This window comes from Pholis gunnellus (genome assembly GCF_910591455.1).
Source record: "Pholis gunnellus genome assembly, chromosome: 14".
Taxonomy (NCBI): Eukaryota; Metazoa; Chordata; class Actinopteri; order Perciformes; family Pholidae; genus Pholis; species Pholis gunnellus.
In genome coordinates, this window is record NC_136541.1 from 10028157 (window position 1) to 10050855 (window position 22699).

General features: G+C 40.2%; 1 protein-coding gene across 1 annotated transcript in view; it reads right to left on the reverse strand.

Moving 5' to 3' along the window:
* Positions 1 to 4270: 4270 nt before the first annotated feature.
* st6galnac3 (ST6 (alpha-N-acetyl-neuraminyl-2,3-beta-galactosyl-1,3)-N-acetylgalactosaminide alpha-2,6-sialyltransferase 3) overlaps positions 4271 to 22699 on the reverse strand; it is a gene marked incomplete at both ends in the record, with an annotated part of 60912 nt that continues 42483 nt past the window's right edge. Inside the window, 2 exon segments of the mRNA XM_079172479.1 lie at positions 4271 to 4460; positions 7157 to 7264. Coding sequence (XP_079028605.1) covers positions 4271 to 4460; positions 7157 to 7264 — 298 coding nt within the window.

A 22699-nucleotide genomic window follows, 5' to 3' on the forward strand; every position in this document is an offset into this window, starting at 1 on the left:
TTTTGCGGAGAGTTAGACAGAGAAAGACCGGAAACAGGGTAACAGCTAGTCTGGCTCACTAATTTACACGTGGCGTTATATCTTGTTTGTTTAACCAGGACAAAACCTAAAAGCAAAAAAAAAAGTCCAGCACATAAACACCTGTAAAATGTTTTTACACACATTAAACAAGTTAAATAGAGAGCTTCAGAGTTGTTCCCCCTGTTTCCAGTCTTTGTACTAAGCTAAGCTAGCAAGCTGCAGGCTGTAGCTTCATATTTACTGTACAGACTTGAGAGCGGTGTCATCAAACTTCTCATCTAACTCCCGGCAAGACGGTCAATAATGTATTTTTTTCTCCGAAATGTCAAACTATTCCTTTAAAGTAAAAACAAATCTTCTTGAATAAATGCGTCCCTGAAAAATAAAAGTATATTTGGCCTCCCATTCTGCTCACACTTTCATTCATAGTGTTACTTATTCATAGCAAATGTGTCTCCAGTTCCCTTCCAGTGAGCCACAGATGATTCATGCGAGCCTATATAAGGGCGTATTCTCCATTATATCCTGCATAATACATCTGTGGGTATTCTTTCATTGTGTTCCGGCTGAGAACATTGGAGTGTTTGCTGATCAGAAAATAACCGAGAGCAAAGCCTGAAGAAGCAGAAAATGTTGGCAACATGCGACCCGCAGCAGAAAAAGAAATGCTGCACACAAAGCACTGCATCAACAAAAAAATTAAAGCAACCATTAAAAAAAAAACAACAACAAGAGGAGTAAACAATTAAAATCGAACAATGCACCATAACACACATAAAAATCATAGGACAACTAAACAGGACATCAAACCTTACCTCGGTGTGAACCATGTTACAATTTATGGTGGATATACTGTACAGCAGGTGGAGAGCTGCCACGTGACTGCACAATCACAGGCCGAGTGGTAATGTATAAAACATGTACGTTTATCATGTAACATGCATGGCGCGGCATGAATTCAATATCAAGGGCGGTTTTCCCACAGGAGCAGAAAGAATTGTAATTTCTAACTTTTCCCGAGGCCCAGATCTCATCTTCAGGCTTCTAGAACAGGAGAAATAACACAGGAGGGCGTTTTTTGCTTTACATACATCGTGAGGTGGATACTTTGATCCCTGGCTGCTCGCGGCGCTGGGATACTGCGTGCTTCTCGAACGCGTGTTGATATCTGAACCGTGACCCCAACTGTGTTCCGGTCATACGCTGAGCTCCACCGGGTGGAATTTAAAACAGGGCGGTTTTACATTTTGCTGACGCTCCTGTCAGCTAGACGGACTTACAATGCGTCTTGAGTTGTAGGTCAGTTTTTGTAAGTCGGGTACCGAACTCTGTCTGGAAAACAGAGACAGATATGATCTTCTTTTCCTGTTCCCTCAAGCCAAACATGCAGCCAACACACAGGAACCCAGAGAGCAGGGTTTTGGTTCTTTGCAGGTCAAAATTTGTCTAGAATTCTGGGTAAAAGAAAAAAGAAAAAAGACCTTTTCTGGAGCTTTCAACCGAATCACACAACCTGCTTTAGGGGAAGGAGTTTGCCCAGATGTCATAGATATGGATCAGTTGACATCCAAGCTCAGTAGCTGCTATGATTTCAAGAACTGCACTGCACGTTTCTGTTTGTGTTTCCAAGTGAAGAACATTGAAGATTAAAATTAGACTTGTTTGAGACACGATTTTCACACACGATGCAACAACAACAAAGAGTCATTATGTTGTTCTTTGTAGTTTACAGTTGCATGACTACACATTCTTAATAGATTCAAACGCCAGAGCACTTGAGGCGGACGAAGTCGACTACATAACTTTAGAGGAAATGTCCACAGCTAGTCCTAATATTATAACTAATGGCTACTGTTAACTTGCTTCCTGTGTGAATTAATGTTGTAAACAATCTGTAGCCGCCTGATGCTTTTAACCAATCAGGTAGACTTACAGTGCAGCAAGCTCCAGCTGATTAGTTCCTGCACTATCTGAGTAGGTCGTTTTTTTAGGTCCAGGGACTAAATTTGGACCCCGTTTCCTGCAGGAAGAGTTCCGAAAAGGTTCCTGAGAAGGTTTGTGCAGTGAAAACGGGCTACATCACATCATATATTCATTTTATATACACATATGTAGTTGGACCTGTTTCGTATTGAATTATAGTCATTTAAATGTTATAGTTATACGACACATAAACACAGAGCTGTAGCCAGAATTTTAGAAATAGGAAGGTCATGAGTCTCCCCGCCACCCTCCTGATTCTGGCCAAAAACCCCAAAGAGGGTCCTCTTCATTTTTACATTTTCATACATTATCTTTTCAATTAACTGTTCAGTTATACTTTCTATATCCTATTGCAAATCCTTCTCCGAGCTACCATTTTGGGGGATAAAATGCTTAAAAATGATTGGCCTAAAAAGTAGTCAAATCCAAACATATTTTGTCTGAAGATACTGCAATTGGGTTATAAAATCCTCACCACACTGCCTCTATGGCAGCTACATCCCTGCCAAGACATCCAAAAAACCTGCCAGTTTCAACCTACATGTCTTTTGACCTGTAAATCACCAAATCCCAACGCCCAAAATAGAGTGCCTATGTGTGATAGTAAACAGTGCTCTGCAGTAGGAGTGAGATTGTGAAGCTCAGCTGCAGTATATTACAGTCGTCAGGGACCCTGTGCATCAAGTCGCCTAAATTAGAAGTCTTTGAATCCTTCCAGTCCTCCCCTCTGGGCAGCAGCTCTGACCGGGACACTAATCACAGCCCCGAGGGGGGGGGGGGGGGGGGAGTCACGGTCACAGAGTGTCTCAGCCCTCCACCGGTCCCCGCCAACCTACACACCTCAGCACTTCACTGATTATTCTTCACTGTCCTGGAACAGATGCATTCAAATGTAATGACCTGAACCGGGAGACACGCACGCCCCGTTCAAAGACAAATGGCAAGAAGTGTGTTCACACAGTGATACTGTACACAAAGAGGCACAAAGCTGGATGAGAATATGAGCGAGCGAGAGCGAGAGAGAGAGAGAGAGAGAGAGAGCATCTACCTCTGTCCCTCGACAATGAACTGCAGAGTATATTGCAGGCACAAAATGATAATAGAATACAATTAACTTCAAATGGTTTCACTGCACACATAAATCTCTCCCTCTGCGGGGTCACAAATGATTTAACTCCTTCCGTAAGTGTGGAGTTTCTAATTGCACACTGCTCCGTGTGCTGTGATGCCCACATTGTCGATGGCACACTGTTAAAACTTCTCTCTGCAGAATAAATTAGCAACTTATCTGGAAATCAAGCCAAAAACATGTCTCTTAAATTCAACTTCACAGCATTATATAAGAAAAAAAAAAGCTGACATCTTTGAGTTGTGTAAAGTTTACACACAACATGACAACAAAGCGTAATGAGAAAAATAAAAAGCTGATTTACATCCACAACTCTAGTTGACCTTCGAGTTTGACTGAAGCTGATGTTTTTTTTGCCTTTTGAAATATTTGTTGACGCTCTTTTAGACGGAGCAGAGGAAATTGAAACCTGCCCCCAGTAATCCATCAGTCAGAGTTGAAGGCCTGAATAAGATACTCGTTATGGATTAATTACAGCCTGACAGAAGAAGACGGACACGCAGACGAAACAGAGTAGGCGAGCTTGTCAGGCGTCCATGGCAACGTGACTCGTCTCTGCAGCAGCTGAGCTCCTCTTCAGCTGCAGTCCTAAAAAAAACATTTAAATTCGGTCTTTGCAATGTGCAGCGCCTGCAGACATGTGAGCGACTGAGGTCGCTGAAAGTTGACAGATGGTTTGTTACTTCTTCCTGTTGTTTTCTCCTTTTTCTTAATGTTAGTCTTCGAGCCATCCTTTGCTAAACTCACAGAGCAGCGAATGGATCGATTAGCCAGTGAAGAGCAGCGGGCTGTGCAGCGCTCTGCTCTCAAATTCATGAAGAAAAAAAAAAATGACTTCCAAAAAAAAACAGGAGATATGTTTTTTTGCTGTCTTGGTTGGTCAAATCTTAACTGGAAGTCTTTCTCATTGCGCGGCCTTCAAAATCAAACAAGTGCTCGACAAGCAGCCGTCAACCAACCTTTTTTTAAATGGATATGAAGTGGAATTTGTGCCAAAATGGATGTTTGTGCACATCAGGGAACACACTTTCTGTCAATGTCGAGATCCAGCTGGTCCCCAGGTGACGACGATGATGATGATGATGATGATGATGATGACGTCGTTGGTTTAGTATTTCCATGTCGGTTCAGCCAGGGTCACGACAGCTGCCATGGTGGGTTGAAGAACTTGATGGCGTGAGTTTTGGCCCACTTGGCGAACACAGACTTCTCCGTGATGAAGCGGTGCCCGCCGTAGGGGGCGCTCTCATGGAGCAGATACTCTGCACACTCGTCCCGGCTGCCCGCCTCGTAGTAGTGATAGGGAACCTTTCTGTAACCCTCCGTCCTACACAGGAGAGGAAGGAAGAAAGAGAAGAGAGAGAGAGAGAGAGTCCATATTTAACAACTATATTTAACACTGAATCTGTTAAGTCTGCTTCTATTATGGCGGAGTAGCCTAATTGCCATCTTATTATCATGTCGTTGGTGTCGAGGTATTTATGTGAATGACTTAGATCTGTGTTGTAAAGATATGCGTCTGTCGGAAACATGCTAGATAAAGTGGGATATGCTGCATTTTATTTTCAATCTGATTATATTTGTCCAGTAACCTCAAGCACTTTTTAAATTTTTTAAAGATTTGTTTGAGTGAGAGACGGTCCTGTAACTTTGAAGGAAATGCTAAATATTTAATAGTCAATGTTTTATTATGAAAATACATTTTAATTTATATTTCCCATGAAGGAAAAGCTAGAAAAATGTTTGTGTATGTTGTCAATTATAGACTCAACAGGTGGAATCGGTCAATCTCTAATTAATACATTTAAAACACAAATTAGGATTATTAAGCCTCAGGCGCTACATCACACAGGAAAGGCACGATTAAATGAGTGATTGTTAAAACTGTCATCCAGTATGTAAACTGATAATGAGATGAGATCTACAGTATCTGGTTCAGTTTAGCAAGTGATCGATCGCTTTTAATCATAGCGTCCCAATGAAGGTTAAAAGTAGAGTTGGGCTGCAGTTATATCATCATGTCGTTGACAATTCAAACGCTCTATTGTTACAGACGTCTGCTGTCCAAATCAATTATTCCAAGCAGGCTGCAAACTAAATTGGTTACTGGAGAAAACAGCGAAAAAAGTCTAATATCTATTTGAGTTGCTAATATGATTTTTGCATTCATTTGCGATGTATATCAATGTGTGATAATAAATGTAATCATATCACTTACCTCTAATTCAAAGTTAAATACTACAGTATTTTTTATGTGATTAACACAGATGTTTGTCATTCCAAACCAGGCTTCAATACATACTGTATGTCCCAATCTTCTGGTTGTGTAATAGCAGTTTTAAGTTTTATGTGTAAGTTATACTGTATACATGAATAACACATATTAGATTTAATAGTATAGTGTTTTAACATGATTTTGCTTGTGACGCAAAATTTGGGGCAAAAGCATTTTCCGGACAGCAAATTACACCTTTAAACATTTTTATATGAACTATAAAGCAAACTAAATTATTGAACTATTAAACTAAAGATCCGTCAGGACAACGTTCAGCCGTTTGAACTGATGCTGCCCCGGGCGCAGCTCTCCTCTCGCCAGGTTTCTCTCATCACAAGAAACAACAGGAGTTGTTGTCGTTGGCGGCCAAATTTATTCAATAGATACTCTTAATACCACACGAAACAAATCCCACTTATTTCTTTTAGATATCATGGCAATGTTCTTCCCTATTCTGACCCAAAAGTAAATATGAAAACATCCCAAATATACTGAGTATTGTACAGTAGGGTAAGTTAAGCCATTCATACCTGAATTTCATTTTGAGTTTCTGTTTACAGTTTGCATCTTCAAACCATTAAAACGAATGAGGAATCAATAAAAACAGGTGCAGCAGCAGTAGATTCATTGAGCACTCTGCAGTTGGTATCTAATAGCGAGTGACGGCTTTATGAGAAAATGACTTGTGTAACAATTTCATTGGGAAAATGAACACAGACAGAAGAGAAACAGCCATCACCAGTGGGTCCACAGCGAGAAAGCAACTATGGCTGTCTGCCAGCTAACAGTAATACACAACCCAATCCCTGCCTCGCTCCTCTCCGTGTCACACAGTGTTGCGCACCAGCGTTAACAAATAAATTCAATTTCACCCTCTCTGCAGCACCTGTTGAAGCTCCATTACCACATATCTGCTGAGGTCAATCCTGACTGGAGCTTTAAACATCGTCACACAAAACTCCACTTCATCTCTTTGTTGACGGCTGCCAACCTGCGTGACACTAAATTGTCCCTTCAGAAACTTAGTGAAACACAATATCTTCCACTCTCACGCAGGAAAAGAAAATAAGTGGGAGAGGAGCAGGGAGGGACCCTTCAGCTGCCTCACTGAATCATAAAATCCTCGGTGCTGGTTGAATTATCACCCCTCTCTGCCATGCGTCTGAGGCTGTTTATATTTCAACTCCCGCTGTGCACGGGGAGCAGGGAGAGGATAAAAGGCAGGATTTTCACCGTGTATTAGGTAAAAGTGTTTGACTCGGGGGGGATAGAAAGCGCTCAGGTTGAGCCGAGAGGGGAGACGTAGGGAGAGAGAAGTCGAGTCAATCAAGGCTGAGACCGAGCAGCCATGCCTGGAGCAACAGCATCTTGTTTGTCATCCCTCCTATGGCCTCGCAGCCAGACAGCAATCACTTACCCGAGAGTCTGAGAACAATGACAGGCCGATATACAAATAAAACTTTAAGCAGGGGAGGAATTGGGTGCAGCAGCCCAGCCACCCGCAGCAGCAGAGACTCTGCAGCCCGCTGGGTATTCTAGGCAGGAAAACGTAATGGTATTCACGGCACAGAGAACCCAATATGGATTTCAGCATAGAAATTCAGCCATTAAACCCAAACTGAGGAATTGTAAATGTATTCCAACAGGGCAGTATGTGATTATGGGAGGCCGCGATTGGCCAGCGCTGCTGTGAATGTGAAACTAGTTTTTTTAAAGTTTTTGTAGGAGGGTGATTGTTGGTGTCTTACTTGCAGTAGGTGTCATTTATCATTCCGTAGATGTGGATCTCTTTGCACATGTCCATGGCGAGGATAAGCGTAAACCAGCCGGTGCTGAGGTAGGAGCCGGACTGGATCCTGCAAACACACAAAGTCAGCCCTTTTACTCCAATATGAATTTGCATAAAGACTTTTAAATAAAATGCATGAAAATGAAAACCCCTATGAAAGTTTCAAGGACTCCATTTCTCTGACATTTGTACTCGTCGCTCTTGTGTGCTTGTAATTCAGCTAATCCTAGAATTAGAATTATTCTAACAGCTGTTCGTACTGTAAGTTGCCGTGGATGTGATCCTCAGCGAGGTATCAAAAATGTAAATGTGCATGTGAATGCTGCTGCAGCACGGCCCTCCGGTGTGTAACCATATGTCTGGTGTACTGAAAGTTTCACAAGTAATATTTCTAATTTACTATTGTGTCCATCAATAGTTAAAGAGGTTGTCAAATTCACACTTCAGTATATATATATATATATATATATATATATATATATATATATATATATATATATATATGTAAAAAGATTCAAGGGGTGAGAAAAGAAACACTCGTTATTGGTTTGTTGAACAGCAGCCCACACGTCGTCCCCCCGTGAATGATGCAGGAACCCCGGAGGACAATCAATAAAAACATGCATAATCCTTTCATCAGCATCAAACTAGTGTTGTTATGACCTCTCAAGCTTTGATCATTTTCAAACACACAACACACTGTAGAGATGCATCTTTACTCGAGGTTTTGTCAAAGCCAGACTAGTAAGTGGGTCATAAAGTGTACACCTGCATGGCAGGTGGCTGCGCGCTCCCAGAGGACCCCCTGCCGTTCAGCAATGCAGAGTACTACAAGGAGCCATAGACCTTGTGTAAAGTAGACGGAGTGCACAGCGCGATACTGATAATGATGAGGGGGGAAATGGCGGCATTACCACAGTGTGATACAGCATAGATATTATGGAGGACCACAGATAATGATAATAATCATTATAATAATAACAATAACTAAGAACTTAAGGCACCTTCAAAAACAGACAAAGCTAAGCAAAGGCAGGATACCCAGAAGGCAATATAACAACCGAAAGCCAAACAGTAAGTAAGTAAGTGAGGCCAAACTAAAGCAAGAGAAATTAAGAGAAAATCAAAACAAGAACACAGCAGAGAGAAGACAAATGATATATATCTATATATATCTATATATATAGATATATATAGATATATATATATATATATATCTATATATACACACTGTATATAGATAAATAGATATTTGGAAAGGCAAATCCTCTAAACCATGATGCATCCTGTCAGAGCTACCAGCAGTATCCTGCACTTTATTGTTCAAGTAGCTTAGACAGCTGTTCCAGGATCAGCACCTTGGACAGCGCTCAACACAAACGCCGGCTGTTTCCCAACATTTTTGATCCCTTAAAAAAAAAATCAAAAAGGAATGTCTACTTGTTCGCCCTCATCGCATGTGTCTACCAGCTGTGATCACCTCAACTATATAACAAGTGAATCATTTTAATAACGAAAGTTATTAAAAGGACATGAATGTTTGTACAGACAGTTACGGAAATCCATCCGATGGTTGTCAAAACCTTTCACTGAAAAAAAACTACTATGTGCTATAGAGGAAAAGTCAGGGGATCACCAAAGTCATTAACGTTCATCGTTTTGGAGCTACGAATGTCGGTACTAAAGGAAATCCATCCCATGGTTGTAGAGGCATTTCAGTGAGGACCAAACTAGAGGACCAACTGGCAGACAGACGGACAGCATCCATTAAGCCATGCAGCAGTACAATGTTTTCTCTGCTGTCCTATCCTGTCACTCGTTTCTTGACTTCTCAGACTTGTTTTGCGACTTCTAAAATGAGTGAAATAAATAATCTACCTGTTCATGCTTTAGGCAGTAGCTGATCAACTTATGGTCATAAACCTTTATCACAGCTGAACAGGCTATTGTACGGGAGTAAATTCCCATTCACTGAACCTCGGTACGATCCAGAAGTCTCCGAGTCTCCTGCTGGCAAATGAAATCACAAAGCGAAAGCCCGGGACCATGACATTGATAAAAACCTGCACAAAGCTTTCCAACAGCTTGAAACCAGCTCATTAAAACTATGTCATTTCCATTCCAGTTGTGAACCAAAGTGTTGTGAATTAGAAATAATTAACTGTAAAACTCCTTTCTCTCACATTGTTGTGCTGTGAAAGCAGCTGGCATACAAATGATGGGAGGTGTGAATGATGACTAAAGGTTAATTCCCCCAAACAATTCACGTTATATTCCAGCCTGCTCAAATGTAAACTGTTCTTCTCGTCACTGAGAAACATCTCATCTACATTTCTCGTTACGGCCGTCACTTTGCACCGTGATGGAGAAGGCGCATCATTTTCTTGCCTCTTGTCAAATGTCCATTTCTGCTGGTTTTTCAAATTATATACACAAAATGAATGTAGATTACCAGCAATTATGTGCATAAACCTTATTGAATCAGGAAAGGAGACGGTGGGGGTGGATGATGAGATGGCTGGGGATAATGAAACTCAAATATTTGCATTACAGAGCTGTGCCTACAACCAATTAAAGAGAAAAGATTTTAGCTTTAAATATTTTCATTTGGTTTGATGGATTTATGGATTTATAACACTTTGTTTCCATAATATGGGATTCAAATATGATCCAAAGATTGTCAAGACAGACATACACGTATAAAATGACACAATGAAAACCTTTAAAACCCAATAACAATCGTTACAGCGACCCCATAAAGGGCCTTAAAAAAAGGATAAGAGACTCATATTTTATTTTCAGTTTAAACACCTGTGGTGACATTTCTTAAAGGTTTTAAGGTCAGAAAATATTAGTTTTATTATAAGAAGACTGTAGTCTGGACATTTCATTCATCACAACAGTGTTCTTTGGCATGCAGTGACCTCCATAAATATATACTAGAGTTGTTGCAAAATGTTCTGAAAACACGTACATCATTACATGCAAAGGGGGTCAAATTGTAACACAGGAGAAACATTTACACTGTGTAGATTCCATATTTTTACATTTTCTGGTTTTAGGTGTTGTGCAGGTTGAGGCTGCAGCGTCTTGCTCAAGGACAGTTCGACATGACGCTGCTGAGAGACAAATCTGTCGTGGTGATCAAACCTATGAACGTTCTGTTAATTTCTTAGGCCATTTCTTTAGCCACATGACCAGCGTGCTTACCGCTGCTTTCTGCTCCTCTCTTTGATGCTCAGTTATAATTGCTTTGGTGTTTCTACTTTACACTCTTCAGAGATCAGTCAGCGTGAATGATAGTCTTGATGTCTGTGTCCTGTGTTAATGAAGTATGTGTTTCTGTAGGTGGTGCTCTTATCGTTATCAGTTCAGCTGTGTGTTCTTCTGCTTATTCCAAATGTTCCTGCTGATTTACATGTCAAATGTGTCATGCACCAAGCTGAGGATTTGTTCTTAAGATAGAGCCAACAGAGTGAATATGAGGGAAACTCAAAAGGTTTCATAAGTGAGGTAAATTACAGTGCTACAGTGCCGTAGACAGGATTTTAGAAAACACCCCCGATTCTCCCTAACAGCATTCAGTGAAGATCATTGTGACCAGATCATAAGAAACAGTTAGATATATCTTATTAATTAAAATTGTTTGCCATGCCATTTCCATGGCTCTAGGGATGGACACTCAAAGCGCTTTAACACTACATGTCATTCAAGGACACATGGACATGGAGCCGACCCATGGTACACATTACACCTGCTGAACGTCAGCATGTTAGCATTGCCACTGTGAGTATGTTAGCATGCTGACATTAGCATTTAGCTCAAAGCTCTGCTGTGCCCAAGTATAGCTTCACAGAGCTGCTTGGCTGTAGACTCGTAGTCTTAAAAAATAGTAATTCTATGACCTTAAAAACTCACAAGGATCAACTGCAAATTACAAACCGCACTGGTAAAAGTAAAACCTCTATTTCTAGACAAAAACACTGAGGACACAATCGAAAAATCCTTAGTAATAGCTAAAGCCCTGCTTGGCTATAGAGGAGGAGATGGGAATAGGATATGACTCCAAAAACTCTAATACAGCACTATCCTTTCAGGCCACACCAAAGCCACCAAGCATAAACTGCAGAAACAAGCTCAGATGAATTTAGAGACCGACCAGCTAAACTCAAGTCCTGTAAAATGCATCTTGAAGTGCACATTGTACTTTAGCTTTTAGTTTAGGCAGCCCAACAAACTCTGTCACACACCCACACACTGACACTGGGGCTGTAGGAAGGTGAAATTATTAAAAGAAATTGTAATTAGTCGTAATAAGGGAGTGAAGGAGCACAGAAGGGAAATGGCACATTATCAGTGATACACAGCTCGGCAGCTCTCAGCCGTCAGAGGTGTCAACACATCACTATTACCCTGCATTATTCATTAGCCATTTGCCACTCTAGCAGCAGGCGCACAGAAATGCAGACACACATTCGCACACACGCACCACATCCCTAGACGTGTGCTGAATGTCCTGGAGCAAAAAAAAAAGAAAAGAAGCTTGGTAGAATAATTAAAGGGGTGGGATCTGCTGACCTGATAATTACAATTTCAAAGCAAATGTGTGGAAGTGGAGACGCAGAGAGACCGACTGATCGACTTCAAGGTCTTCAGCAGACATTGTGTTTACCTATGACAATAATAATGGCACAACTATGCAGAGAGGAGGCTGTTATTCTGTGGCCAATTTAAAAGAGAGATAAGGCGCGGTGTGAAGCTGCTCTGGCAGGCGAAAAATTACATCCAGAGCCGGAGGACAGAGAGAATGCAATTTGCTTGTTTTGTTAAAGCAGAAAAACACAGCCTTTAACTTGAAAACAGCCAACAAAAAGCGCCATGAGGTCGGGCTTGACACTGCCTGGCTTTTTACCAAATCCCCTTTGGTCCCCACTGCTACGGCTTTCTTGAAAAATGGAACATAATGCATTTTATTTGGGCATTAACAGAGCTGAACAAATGTGAGAAAGAACACAAAAAGCTCTGTTAAATCTCTCTTTGTCCTCTCTCTCTCGCCAACACAAACCTGAGACAAGTGAGGCAGGAGTGATTGGGACTGACATGCTAGGACGCTGCGGCACTATCAGCACGAGGAAATGAAGGGTTGTTTGAGAAATTAAGTCGGACACTCTGAGCAGGGTCTAAGTAAATAATCCCCGAAGTCTGACTGAGCTGGAGCTTTTTGTGCTTCACCTGCCGAGTGCCAGAGGCTAAGGAGCTGCCAGGGATCAGCGAGACTCCTCTACCTCCGACTCTGTTCAATAACTCGCACTTGACATTCACAGCAGGAAAGCTGTCCATGTGTGCGAGAAAATCCGAAGTGACGACCGGTTTAGCCGAAACTGTGCTTTATATGTGCCTCTGCAGCTGCACAAATATGATACGACAGCTGTCAAAACCACTTAATATAACTCAACTATTTTGTGAGGAGCTTGATCCCGACTTTGGAAGGAAAATCACTTTTGACTGTAAAAACTGATTATCGACGACACGTCAGTCAAAAGTTAATATGAAACAATATGAGACTAATGCAAATATTCACAGAACTAGACTATCTGATGTGTTTGTAGGAGCACCTGGTTGCGTAATAGACGGCTCAGAATTCAATCCTGACTATGGATGTATAGGAATCATTTTAAAGTTTGGGAAATACACCCATTGAAGAGACTTGGATGAAAAGATCGATACCACCCTCACGTCTGTACACTAAATTATGAAGCTACTGCCAGCAGCTGGTTAGCTGTGCTCAGCACAAGAACTGGAAACAGGGGGAATAGCTGGTCTGTCTCAGTCTAACGGTTACGAAAATTGCCTACCAGCATCTCTAAAGTTCAGGCTGATGTTGTTCCCCCCTGTTTAGATGTAATGCTAGATCTCTGTGGGCACACTATTTTATTTATTCAAGCTTCTTTTAAAAAAGGGACATACAGTCATTTTCAGGTTCATACTTGTATTTTGGATTTCTACTAGAACAACAAAAACACACCATGCTGTCTGTCTGAATATACCTGTATTCACCCTCTGTCTGACTCTGTCTCTTTAAGCCCCCCTTCCCCCCCAAAACATATGGTGCACCTTTTCAAAGGTAGTTCTCAAGCCGTGGGTAGAGATACTAAGATGGGGGGGGGCGGTATATTCTAATGAGCCAGAAGGTGACATAGAAAGGGGAGCCAAATCTGAAATGTTTTCTGATCTAGGCAGTCCACTAAATAACTGACTGGGTCGTCGTGATTTCACAGTTTTGTGGTTTGGTAGTCACTCCAGAAATCCAAATGTATCTGCACAAGCACTGAAAGGACATGTCCCCTTTAACCAGGAATTCTCTTGCGATACATCATCTCTTTTCCAGTAGGGACCTGGCCACAATGTCAGAGTATGACAGCGGTATATATATATATATATATATCTCACATGTGGGCACACGCTATATCAAACCAATCAATCATGTTGTTCAATGGAAAAGTACAACGCTTTTTACTATTTTAAGGTCTGCTTTTATCTGACTGCAAAGCACTCTGTGACACAGTTTTTTAAAAGTACAATTTAAATACGGTAAGATTATTTAAAGAGCACGATCGGTGCAGCATCGTACCAGGTCAGTTTGTGCTTTGACGTGGAGAGACCCGGGCCCTCCCACACATCCGTCCTTTATCAAGTTACTTCAGACCCTATCTATCTACACGAGAGAGCATTTCATCAGACTAGACCGGATCTTCTTCCTCTCCTAGAGGAGGAGGGTGGGCATCATATGAACCATCTATCTCTCTCTGTCATAATCTATTTTTCCTCTCTCGTGTTCTTCTTCAAACAAATTGCCACTCGAGCCAAGCCTCAGTCGTACGTTGCTGAGGTTTTCATAAATGCACCATCTAAATATAGCAGGTAAACACAATGGTATTCTAAAGAAGGGCCCACTTTACCAGATGTTCGGGTTTAAAATTGATCCAATATACTGATACATGAGCAGCAGCCTTGCCTCCCCTTCTACATCCAGATATGTTATTTTCTTCTCCCCGGCAGGAATTGCCTGATGCAAATGACTGTGCGTTATTAAGTGATTACTTCATACAATAACCGGCCGCGAGAGAAGTCGCTGCGTCTCCCATGGGCAAGTGAACAATGTATGAATGTCTCTGAAACAGCCGAAGGAGCCTCTGGGATGACACAGTGACAACATCCAGAGCAGAGCCACGGGGTGAAAACGGGGCTTTTTTGTAACATTTTTCTTTTTACACAGACCAGAGAGCACAGCAATTTATTTTAATGATGAGAATGAGCATTGCAGCCGTGTAGGCTTGCTGAGGCGTTACTTAATTCTGCCGGGAGGCAATATGAGGCATCGGGGTGACCTCCACAACCTGCATTATGAAAAAGACAATTTGCTTTCTTCCAAGTCTAGTTTTGTTTACGTTTGTACCAGTACGCAACGCTAATAATAACCAGGAAGGGGACCTTAACCCTGAAAGAGAAAAACACTTGCTGATGCAGAGATGCTCCCTCTTTTGTTGGGTAAGGAAGAAGCTCGTTTTAAGATGGTTTCATTCTTTTTCAAAGACTCCGTTCACTTGAAACTATGAACTCATCTCTGGTTTTATGGTAATGTTAAACACACTTTATTGTTTATACTGAATGAGTATATGACTTTTTGTCTAGTGTCACCATGAGGTTGACTATTGGATGGATTGCCACAAAATGTGGTTCACACATCCTTGATGCCCATGAAGATGTATTGAAACATCTTTCATGTAGCACCATCATCTGGTGAAATTGTTAATCAAATTGGTTTATGATAGTGATTATCATAGTTGGCAAATATTAGCATGCTGAAGTTTTAACCCTTTCACAGTGTGTTTTCAGTTCATGCAAGTTAATTACAACATTTGGCTTGATCCTAACTCCAGCCCCTTTGTCACTTTTGGAGACGATCAAAAACCAAGACGGCGACAGCACAAAAATGCCGAAATCAAGGCGTCAAACCCACAGTCAACAAACCAGTGGGTGATGTCATTGTGACGACGCCCACTTCTTTCATACATTTCATGCTTCAGAGTCTTGAAATTCAAATGTGCTGGAGAAAATTCGGCACATCACGAGAACACCTGAGCAGCTTCCACAGTTGCATCATAGAGAGCACTTTTGACCAGCTGCATCACTGCGTGGCCTGGGAACAGCGTCGCCATTGGATCACTAACGTCTGTAGAGAGGGGTAAAGACTGCCGAGAGGATCATCAGGGTGCCTCTACCATCTCTGCAGGACATTTGCTACCGCAGAGTCCATAGAAGAGCCTGCGGCATAATCAAACACTCCATCCACCCTCAATACAGGTTTTTCTAATGCTTATGCCCTCTGGCAGGAGGTACAGAAATGAGAAATTCAGGACTTCTATGCTGAGGGACAGCTTTTATCCTCAGGCCCTTTACAGACATTCACCCACCATGTGCATAGAATTTTGGACAAAAGTGTATCTTTTATTTTGTATATTTCACATTGTACATAGTGTTCATTATTAATGTCCTTGCATTTATTTCCTCATAACTTGTATTTCCATGTAAACGGCATTCAGAGTGGAGGGCAAAGGAAGAATTTCATTGTTTCAAGGGAAACTTTTAACGGCGCATATGACGATAAACGCTTTGACTTGACTCTGACTTGATCTTGATCGTCATACATAATATAACATAATGCTAAATTATGAAATAAACTGTAAATACGTTGGACTAGGGCTGCACAATAAACCAAGGAAGACTTTCACTTTCTGGCAGGGTCATGAAGCCCTGAGTACATTTTTAAAAACTTCAAGAACATTTTGCTGTAATGGTTGTGTATTCAGCACAGAACATGTTATTTCTGCTAACAAGGTCTTGTATTCCCTCTTTCCTTCCTGTGTTTTGTTTGGATTCAATTTAGTTTTTACATTTTTGAGACATTTCATTCGTTGGATTTCTGAAGAACAAATAGCACGACAGTTAGTTGTACAGTTTGTTTTAGTTGAGCACCTTTTCACTTTGTTTCAAACATAATATAGCAAGTTTGTGGTTTTGGTGAAATAACCTGTAACCAGCATCTGAGTCGAAGATGTTACTGGTCTTTTTTCTTCTCCACATGCCACATTTTGGGTCATTTTGGAAAAACTTTTAAAAGAAACTTAATTCAACCCTAGTTTTACTTTTTCCATTCATCCATATTTTTGTGTGAAATGAATCCCTCCTACTTTACTTTACTTTCTTCCATAGAGCGTAATCGTCTTAATTAAAACCCAAATGTATTCAATTCCCACAAACAGATGCTGGTTTTAAGTGATTTCACGTACACTGAGGTATTAAACAACAGACCTGCATCAAGAGCAGAAAGTACAAGACACTAAATTAAAAGACGCTTCTTCTTCTACAAATATGGAAGTTATTATGCAAAAACTCAGCAGATGTAATCTTAAACTGAAGTGTGAGTCCTTCAACTAATGAAATCAGATAAAACAAAGAAAGAAGCTAATCAAGAAGAAAATTAAGCCCCCGGTGATACAGGTTTGTTAAATAAATATATTGAGACAATTGATTGCATGATATTATATACAAAGCTCTCCCGACATTGTCGTTTTACAAACAGTATCTCATTATCTGTCTCAAAGTAAAACAAGTCTGGTGTTTCTCACAGGAAAGATATGGATACAATATATATCGATCTTTTATTTTCCTGGGACCATGTTTCCTCTGGAACACTAATCGTCAGTGCCCATATGTGACTGCGCTTAATAGCTCTAAAAGATAAAACTCAAACTCTTTTTTTGTCTATTTATATTTTACTCAATACATCCCATGAAAAGATCTGCTGCTGAAAATAGTCCTCTAAAAATGCACGATTTACTCCGGTTTGAGTAACATTTTCTTAAATATACAGTGCCCAGCTGTTTTATGAAACTACTTTTTTTTTTTAAAGACACCATATATTTGTGATCAATATATAAAGATTCATGTCTTCTGTTGAAAACAATTGGCTCTGAGCTGAGTAACAGACAATGTAGGGAAGTCAGAAAGTATTGAGAGAGAAAAATAAGAATAACACGAACCTTCTCCTTTAAGAAAGACAAAAGAAAATACAAAATAAACGAATCATCAGCATACAGCAGTACTTTAGTATATGCATGTAAATGTGGTGTGAAGTTTCATGTTTTAGTAAAACTTCTATTTGATATTGTGATCAGTAAAAAAGCCAGTATTTAAGTATCTGTAGAATAGGTATCGCAGTAATGATGAACAGATTTAAGTGAGCTTTTGTGCAGCACAGTGACAGGATGTTAGCGCCTCTGGACAGTCGGCTCCACAGGATGTTTACAACCTTGAGGACCTGCAGTTTGAATTTCTGTTAAAGCTTTTTATTTGTCCAGAAGGTTTTGACAGTCTTGGACCATTTTTTTTACGAGTGGTTTATTTTATGGACAGACATTTACATTTTTTTATTTAAAATTGGAAAATGACTCCCTTTCTCTCAGTTTTGGTTATATTGTCTTTATTAAAAAAAAAGTAAAATCCCCAAAGATAGTTGGTTCAATGCTTCAATTGTTTTGCCTTTAGATATGTAACAATCTCCTTTCTTGAGGATTAGTGCTTTGTGTAGTACTTTAGGGCCTGATGATATTGGATTTTATTCCCAGTGGGATCTTTTTGTTTCTGGTTCAATATTCCTAGCTGTTCTCACATTTACTCTCTCCAATGAACCTTGTTTTGTTTTTTTTAACTATTTCCTGTTTCTGCTTCTCTATGTGTTCATCGCCTCTATCTACAATTTTTTATCCCTGACCCTTTCAACGTTCGTCTTCTTCTTCCTCTCCCACTCCGTTTACCCCTCTCTCTGTTGTGACCCTCTTGTTCCCCGACTCCCCCTCTCCTCCCAGTTAATGGCCTCGTTGTCCTACTGCAGCAGACGTCAATATGAGCGGAGTGAGCAGACGGAGGACAGAGGGCTGGTAAAAAGGGACAGAAAGACTCTGAACCCTCCTTGTGGACGCTGATATCCCAGCAGAGAGCCAACAGTCGTGACACTGCTGTGACATTTTGCACAAAAGGATTTTGTAAAGTGAAGTAGTCACTGAATAGCTAATGCTGGGTACAGAGAGCTTTCTGCCACCGGAGTCAAGTTGTGCTCCAGTATAGTGGTGATGGAAACCTGGAGGGACAGGACCGAGGACTCTGTGCCGACAAAACCATCACACAATTAAAATACCAGTCGAGTAGAAATGTATTCTTAACCTTTTCTGAAGTGTCCCAGAAAAAAAGTCAGAGCATCAAAGCATGCTGCTGCTGCTGCTGCTACATGTATTCATCAACACTGTCATCGCTACTCAGCCTTTTCTAATGTGAGATCTCACTTAGCTTGTGGAGTGCAATGATCAGCTTTAATGACAAACTTTATTTCGAGTTGGCATATGACCGATATTTCAGGGTAACATACAACTGCAATATCAGCTAAAAATGGGGGTGCAACAGTGAAATATGCCCCATTAAACCAAAGGAAATGCTGCAAAGTGGCTGAGACATAATGGTTAATGTACTGAGTGTAGCCAAAGTCCAGATTTCTTTCATCCTAAAGTTTGTCTGATGTTTCTTGCGCATTGTTAATGTTTGCATTATTTAATCACACACCTTTTGCACTCACATTTTCATTTGTTCAGCATCGTCATAGCTTCCGTGTTGACTGAACATGATGTTGGCAGGATGGATACATCACTCACTACCGATTGCTTATGCCAAAACAAAACAACCCCGTACATACAAGCATAAGTGAATGAAAGTGAACATTCAGTCAGATTATCAAGCCAGTTTAAAATAGCCGACCTGCACTGACTTTTATCTCCGAGTAGACCAATACTACCAAAGCCAATGACTTGATAATCAAATAATAATCATGATCGTAATCCTGTCATATGTAGAAAAAAACATGGATTGAACAAAATTTAACACATTCATATAATTAACAAAACTTTATTAAAGTGGACTGATTCTGACATGATGATGATCATAAGGACACAGCTGATGTTTGTGATTGTTTTTTAGAATTAAAACCACATCTTTTATAAGCTTCTACTTCCTTTACATCCAAGACCAAGCGTGTTTCCTCTAATAGCGGTGCTTTGATTTAGTTATGTTAATCCAATTCTATAAATACTACGGAGTAGAGAACAGAGAACGAGGTGATACAGTAAGATATCTAAGGCTTTATATAGTCCTGTAAATTGTTACATCCACGAGGAGGGAGAAGGTGGAGAGCTACTCCTCTGCAGAGTCTCTGTGCTGTTAGCATGATCCCGGCTGCTGTGTTCACTGACACTCTGCATGTGGAGAACATCCATCACCCTAACTTGCTTTACACTCGCAACACTTGTCCCCTGTCGCCTCTAAAAAAAATAATAAAAAAAACACTCAAATGACCGACCAGATGGTGTAAAATGTGGAAAGCCAAAAAAACAACATATTTCCCCCACTCTCTGCGTCCTTCTCGCATCCTCGCAGCGATCCTTGCCCTCTCCTGACATGCAAAGAGCTCACGGCGAGCGGTTTCCACTGATCTCCTCATCTCCGCCTGGCAACCGGCACTTTAATAATTCTCTCAGTGCAGAAGAAGGCGTCTGATGCTTTTATGCCCACCACCACCCCAGCAGTTTTCTCTCATTAATTTCACAGCACCCCAGTGAGTCTGAGGCAAATACTTTTTTAGGCTAAGGAGAACTCGTCTGAGCTGTCTGCTTTACAAGCAACGTTTCTTCCTGGTTGAAATGAATGCATGATTATGTCTTACCTGCCTCTTAGATTGCATTGTTACAATTCATAAATCACAGCCCTTTAGTGTTGGATTACATTCTTTACAGTGCTGCATATAGCGTTGATAATAAATCATAATTAACTCTGTGCTTATCCCGGAAAAAGTCAGCTGTCAGGTGCCATTACCCTTGATGGAAAGTAAAATTAAATGTGAAAATCGTAAAAAAAAAAAAGACATACTAAAAGAAATATTACATTCCTAATGTTCTATAGCCCCATAATAGTAAGATGATATTGCTACAATAGGAACAATTATCATTTTGAAATATAATTTCCATTCATTATTTTAATTGACTTCAACTGATTGCACTTAAATGCCACAAAGTCAAAGTCAAAAGCCGTCCTCACCGTGCTGAGAGCTGCTTCCACACAATTACCGCCCACAGATATCATTCCTCGGTCTCGAGCACACTCCGGCTACAACTTCAAAGCAAATTTCTCACCCGTTTCGTCTGAAACAGCTGGACAGATATTTTAAACTGATTATATAACCTTGTTTCTCATTTTAAAAGACAAAGCCAGATTAGTCAACTATAGAGCTCAGCAGTGAATCGAAATGTGCCACATACCCTAAGAATATTTTCTGTTACACGTTAGGGCACTTAGCGTTAATCCTCAGCGGAGTGCAATGAATGAAATGGCAAATTCCTACTTGGGTTAAAGTAATTTTAGTATTTTTTGTTAGCAATAGCTCATGTTTTGTGCCAGTACAAACTTAACGGTTGAATAAAAGTCTACAGCCATGCAGCTCTGTGAGGCTGTGCTTAGGCACAGAAGTGAGCTAAATGCTAACATTTAACATGCTAACATGCTCACAATGATAATGCTAACAAGCGGATGTTTAGCAGGTATAATGTCAATCATGTTCACTATCTTAGTTTAGCTTGTGAGCATGGTAACATTTGACAATTAGCACTAACCACATTGTCACTAGTTTTGTAGATACATAAATCTAAGTATTCATCTGAAGATGGCGCTAGATTAAAAGTGAATGGATCACATTACAATTAATCCTCTGGGGCACATGGATGTTTGTAAACTTATTTCATGATAAACCATCCAATAGTTATTTCACTTAAACAAAATGCAGTCCGCTACCTGCCAGTTGGATATTTCTACTAACTTCATAAACAACTTAACAACCGCAGACCCGTCTCGAAACTCTCATTTCTTTCCAAAGTCCTTATAAAAGTTCCACGAGCTGATTGCTCATGCTAATACAACAATGAACACTCTTTAAAAAAAATTCAATCAGGTTTCCGCACCCTTGACAGCACAACAGACAAATACGTTTAGTAGATTGTTTTCACATTCATATTAATAATTGCCCCGATGACTTTCATTTCTTTGTTCCGTTTGATGTATTTACAGCACTTTGTAACTCTGTTTATAAATAGTGCTGAATAAATAAAGTCATTATTATTATTATTAGAAATGTCAACCTCATGTCAATGTCAACCTCCACTAGAGGAAAAGTCATCGGATCACAAAAGTCATTTGGATTCATCATCCAGGGAACATGAATGCAACAAAACTTCCAATAACAACCTCTGTATGCACCAAACATCATGTATGCAATCTCCCACACGGAGGACTCGTGGGCTGGTAATGAGTCTGTGCTGTGGTGTCATGGAAACAGGCCTCCTGTCAACCAACCATCTTCCCACAATCCACCTGCCAACAACAACCTCATTTAAAGAAGTCTTTAAAAGCCTCTCATGCTGCACCAAACCGGAATCCTGACTGAATATGAAGTACCTTGTACTGGTAAAATATTGACATTTATTTTGTTGTTGTAAGTTCTTTAATCGCAATAATCAATATGTGTCCAAGTCAGTGTGCATCTCCTGTAGGCCTACTGTGTGTACTAGAATCATTTCTATTCTTACCTTTCATAATAAAGTGGCTTAAAAAGCAGCACAAACTGTATTTGAGTGAAATTATGCATTTATTTTTGTCAGACTGTGATCACCTAAGAGCCCCAAAAATACTGCTCTAGTTCATTTTAAGTGTCGGTTACATCGTCTGCAACACACAAACCAAAAAAGGAAAAATAGACCAATTCTTCAACAAATAGTCTTATTTATTTGGTACACTATTTGCCAGTGCACCGAAAACTGACTCACACACTCTTGAATTTCAATGGATTGACCAATAATTAATCAACAACAATGTCGATAACTGATGAATCACTTAAGTAATTTCTTAAGCAACAAGACTAAATGTCTAGAGCCATGTTAGCGGCTCTCTGAGGCTTTGCTGAGGCACGGTGGTGCTATGAGCTAAATGCTAACAACAAGATGCTAACAAAGATAATGCTAACATGCTGATGTTTAGCCGTTATAATGTTTAACATGTTCACAATCTTATTTTTTTATGTTAGCATGGTAACATTGACTATAATTAGCATTAAACAAACCGGGAAGCCTGGTGGTCACTGTAGTCTGGCCCAAAGTGGTGGACTGACATCTCTGGAGCTATGATGCTAGTGGCTAAAAATGCCAAAATTCACTTACAGTTTGAAACATTTCTCTCTTCTCGATCATGGTTTATTAAAATCGTTAATGTTGGAAAAGGTTCATGGACATTTTCACTAGTTTCTAACATGGACTAAAAAACAAATTAAGAGATTAATCAAAAGAAAATAATT